At 43.6% G+C, this 5,135-nt stretch overlaps 1 protein-coding gene across 3 annotated transcripts in view; it reads right to left on the bottom strand.

Annotated features, from left to right (window-relative positions):
• The window catches only part of urahb (urate (5-hydroxyiso-) hydrolase b), a 7,091-nt gene extending 3,847 nt beyond the window's left edge, over window positions 1–3,244 (bottom strand). For all 3 annotated transcript variants that reach the window (XM_078256411.1, XM_078256409.1, XM_078256408.1), the window contains exons 1-2: window positions 3,184–3,244; window positions 1–124 (exon numbers count right to left, since the gene is read on the bottom strand). The exon at window positions 1–124 is cut by the window's left edge and continues 13 nt beyond it. In XM_078256411.1, coding sequence (XP_078112537.1) covers window positions 1–124; window positions 3,184–3,228 — 169 coding nt within the window. In that variant the 5' untranslated portion in view covers window positions 3,229–3,244. The remainder of the gene's footprint in view (window positions 125–3,183) is intronic.
• Window positions 3,245–5,135: the final 1,891 nt, after the last annotated feature.

The following is a 5,135-nucleotide window of genomic DNA, read 5'->3' on the forward strand; positions in this document are numbered from 1 at the left end:
TGTTCCAGATCATGAGCTTGGAGTTGAGCTGGTGCAGGCTGACGTCCATCTTGGCTGCCGGGACGCCGTCTCCGGTGTTCAGCACATGAGTGGTCAGAGGGCTGGAATCAGCTGACGTCATGATCTGCTGGACAGGTGCAGACAGGTGAGCTTTACCCAGAGGACATTCAGTCACAGTTACAGTCTCAATGGGCTCCATGATACCAACGTACGGAACGATATACATATAAGACAAGTAGTTTTCCACCCTCAGTATCAATCTATCTTGTTGATACGTACATTTTTTTCACAAAGTGCTTAGTCTCGCATTGCCAGACCTTCCTCCACAGTGCTGCGGAGGAAGGTCTGGCTGGACTTTATAAATCCACCTGAAAAAAAGAGGAAGGGGATGGACATCCTTCCGAAATGAGGGACATCCGGTGGAATTTCCAGCGGCACCTGAACAATCCTGGAAGTGGAACGTCATTGATACGGACTATTAACTGTTGTTGTTGTTTTTTTAAATGAATGTAAAGCACTTTGTAGTCTATATTGACAACGTTTCACAGACAGCTAGCTACATACGTTCCACCAAAACAAGTTCCTTCCCGAGGCTATTTTGCAGAGGCACCGTGGCTCCGTCCGGGGCTTAGCACCGCCCAAGACGATTGTGATTAGTTTAAAGAAATGCCGATAAACCAGAGCATGTTTTACTCCCATCCCAGAATGCTGTGTGGACTAGCTAGACCCTCCTCCGCAGCGCTCTGGAGGAAGGTCTGGCAATGTGAGACTACCCGTAATGCAACTTGACGGCCGACAGTTTTGTTGAACATTTGGGTGTGTTATGCTAGTTAGCGGCTAATGTAGCCTGCAGCAGCAATGAGCAGCGGGCTACAGAGATCTCCCTTCTTTCTAACTCCACACCTCCAGATATTTTTTCACTTTTCAAACTTGTAGTCGTCAACCGACGCTGACTCATGTGACTCATGTGACTCATGTGACTCATATGACATCACTTCAGGACTACCGTATTTTCCGGACTATAAGTCGCTCCGGAGTATAAGTCGCATCAGTCAAAAAATGCATCATGAAGAGGAAAAAAACATATATCAGTCGCACTGGACTATAAGTCGCATTTATTTAGAAATGTATTTCACAAAATCCAAGACCAAGAAGAGACATTTAATCTGGAAAGGCAAGTTATTAAACACACAACAGCCCCCAGAACAAGGGGCTGAATACGGTAGGTGTCCTCTATGTTAACGTAACACATTAACAGTTATTAAACTACCCAACAGCCCCCAGAACAAGGGGCCGAATACGTGAGTGTCCTCTATGTCGCGTAACATGCAGTTATTAAACTGCAACAGCAGAACAGCTGAATGCGGTAGGTGTCTCTACGTTAACGTAACGTAACAGCTCTGTTGACGAGCCTCTCCCAGCAGCACGTTGTTCAAGCACCCATCTGTGGACTCCTTCCTCCAGCTCTGGCCGTCTGGATTTCAGCGCGACTAGCTTTCTTTGTTTTCTTCATTGCAGTAAGACTAACCTTTTCTCCAGTCCCTCACAAGTTTCTCTCTCACTCCAAACTTTCGTTCTGCTGCTCGATTACCGTTTCCGGCTGCGTGTTTTACTACCTGCAGTCTCCTGCAGCTTCTTTTCTTTCTCAGTTGTCTTTAGGAGCAGCATATAGTCGTCACAAGCCTAGAACGCCTCTCGCGGCTGTAGACGGTGATGTTTTCAGCATGAAATAACATTTAAAAACATGTTAAATTATATATATTTTGATATATAAGTCGCACCTGACTATAAGTCGCAGGACCAGCCAAAGTATGAAAAGAAGTGCGACTTATAGTCCGGAAAATACGGTATTTAACTTCCTCTGGAGACACTAAAGGCTTTAAACTACTTTTAAAACATGCAGTAGAACTCCCCAACACCCAGGAAACACACTGACGCTGATGTGTCAAATCTGTGCAGTTTCCCTTCAAGCTACTCCCATAATCATTCAGAATTCCAACAATTATACCAACAGCAGCTGTAAATGGATCAGTCACTTCTGGCAGAAGACAAATAAAAGTTGCTGCAGCATCTTTATGTGGACTGGGCGATCTGTTACACTACCCACATGTGTACATACCTCACATTGTAAACCCCAGACTGCAGCAACATTTAACCCCATAAACAGAAAAGCCTCAGACAAAAACGGTGCAGATTACTATTGAAATTTGAATTAAACAAAGTTTAGATTATTTTGTGACACATATATGAATCATGTTGAAACCATTTCGAGGATTATTTTTGAAACAATCACTGGTGGACCAGCAGATTAAAAAAAAGCTCTGTGCTTCTCACAAACTAGTCCAATGACTTTCAGCCATTTGACCCCTGAACCCCCCCCCCCCCCCCCCACCCAAAATCCCATGCTCTGCAGCAATTAGAGTTGTTGAGCTGCCATGTGAAAGTGAGTCTGCATGGCATTTTTTTGTATTTTCATTTTAATCCTCATGTTGTCCTCAGGTCAAATTTGACCCGATGATATCAGAAAATATGGAATGTTGAACACAGGCTTTTTTTTCACGGTTGTCGGGAACACAACACAATAGTTATTAAAGAACATAGAGGCAGAATATAGTTTATTTTAAACTTAAATTGTAAACAAAGAAATGACCTTTTTATGCACATCAAGAGACCACAAGAAGGGGTTATAACCCAAAGACTGAGAAGCTCTGAGCTGGTTACTGTTCAGGAACATGCACGAGTTATACTTCTATATTTATATAGCTCTACGTTATAAGCTTTAAAAAATCAGAGCTAAAAATGTATCTAAAAGTTGATCTAACAAAAATTGGACACGTGAAATGCTTTCAAACCACTTTCTGTTGAAAACTACAGAACATAAACTTGTGTTTGGAAACATGAGTACAACATGCACATGTAGATTAAAAAGTACAGAATATAGGGATGAAGAAAAAATAATAACTGCATAAGCTGTAAAAGATAAAGATCAGAGCTAAAGCCTGAATGTTGATCTGACAAAATATGGACAAACAGCTTATGTATAATGCTTTAAATCCACTTTCTAGAGCACATATACGTTGTGATACATTGCAAGTATTGATCAAATGTAAATGCAGTAGTGTGATATTTGTGTCTGCAGTGTAGTTTCAGTGTAAGAGTAGTTTGTTGTAGGAGAAGTCTTACCTCTGTGTGTGTCCGCCCGCTGCCTCTCCGCTGCAGCAAGTTCATTTAAGTCCTAAAAACCTATCCAACCAGTTGTACCGTCAACTGCACACGCCCACAGCTCAGAGCCACTTACCCAGCATGCACTGCAGAAACACAGTGTCAAAGGTTGTCCTGGCTTAGATGAATCAATAACATAAACTGATAGAGTGCCGCTTCCCTTTAGTCGACAACATCTTGTCCAGTGTTTGACTGTGATTAAACTGTTCAAACACAAAGGCTTGACTGATTTAATTAAAACACTGACAACATAATGATTATAGCTTAGATATAGTATAGTGTTGCCATATGATCCAACTTTTTATTGTAGTATAATTGGTGCTGTTCCAATATTTGTAATATTTGTTTCTTTAATCTCTACATGTTCTCATATATTTAAGATATATGTTGATGGCGAGGCACTCGGTCTCTGAAGGAGCTGTGTGAAGATGTGAATTTCTTCCTAAAGTGCTTAAACTATTTCTGATTTAAGTAGATTTAAGAGTAAAAGATACCTCAGAGTAATAAGAACAAACAGCTTGGAGCAAGACACTAAATTCCTACCAAACGTTGTTGACCTTTGTCCTCCCTTCCCTCCGTTTTGAAAGACAATGCAGGGGAGCGTGCCTATGTTCCCATATTTCTAAGATGTTTTTCCAAAATTAGGCCCTATGTTCCCACATTTCCTTTTTCATAAAATTTGTATCAGATTTGATCCCCCTTTCTCCCAATTTGGTAGCCAATTACACCCAACCTATTATCCAGTAGCAATGGACTACAGATGGAATGTAACCCTAACCCTAAATCTTAGAAATGTGGGACCACAGGGCTGTGGGACCATAGGGCTGTGGGACCATTGGGCTGTGGGACCATAGGGCTGTGGGACCATAGGGCTGTGGGACCATTGGGCTGTGGGACCATAGGGCTGTGGGAACATAGGGCTGTGGGGCCATTGGGCTGTGGGACCATAGGGCTGTGGGGCCATTGGGCTGTGGGACCATAGGGCTGTGGGAACATAGGGCTGTGGGACCATAGGGCTGTGGGACCATAGGGCTGTGGGACCATAGGGCTGTGGGACCATAGGGCTGTGGGACCATTGGGCTGTGGGACCATAGGGCTGTGGGACCATAGGGCTGACCCCCAATGTAGTCCTGATACCATCCCCGGACTCCATTCACAAGTGGCATTTCAGTCTTTCATACTACTTGCTTCCGTTGTCGCTCATAATACTACATCATCTTAAAGCGCCTCCAAGCTGCTGCTCTGCCCGGTGTGTTCCCTATAGACGCTGAAGGGTGCTTTTTGCTTCGCATCCTACCACGCATCAGTATTTGACGAGTTGGGTGTGAAACAGGTTGCCTGAAGAAATGCAACACATTCGTATTCGTACCTTATCTGTGAATTGTCCTTTTTTTATTATTATTTATTTATTTTTTTGGCATTTCAGGCCTAGAGAGGGGGAATGACATGGAGCAAAGGGCCGCAGGTCGGAACCGGGTCAGGGTTAGCCGAGGCCGCTGCAGTAAGGACTGAGCGTTCGTACATGGGGTGCACGCTCAACCAGGTGAGCTATCCAGGCGTGAAATGTCCTTTTATGTGCTAGTCTTCATGCCATATAATTGCCCCTTGGGGACAAATAAAGTGATTTGCATTGAATGGACACCAATCCGTATGATATCAAAGAAATTAGGCAACCCCCGGTTGATTGTGAGCCAGGTACAGAGATCCAGCGAGACGGCAGTCCTTTTTAGGGGCCGTGGCAGTTGAGTTTAGCCAACAAAAAGAAAGCATCACACAGCGACGACAGTTAAGTTTAGGCACCAAAACGACTAGTTAAGATTAGGAAAAAGACCGTGGTTTGGGTTCAAACACTCCCGAGGAACAACACGCGTCTTCTGGGTGAAAGTCTTGTGTTTTCCCCTGCAAAGCAAACT

This window comes from Sander vitreus, chromosome 8 (assembly GCF_031162955.1).
Source record: "Sander vitreus isolate 19-12246 chromosome 8, sanVit1, whole genome shotgun sequence".
NCBI lineage: Eukaryota > Metazoa > Chordata > Actinopteri > Perciformes > Percidae > Sander > Sander vitreus.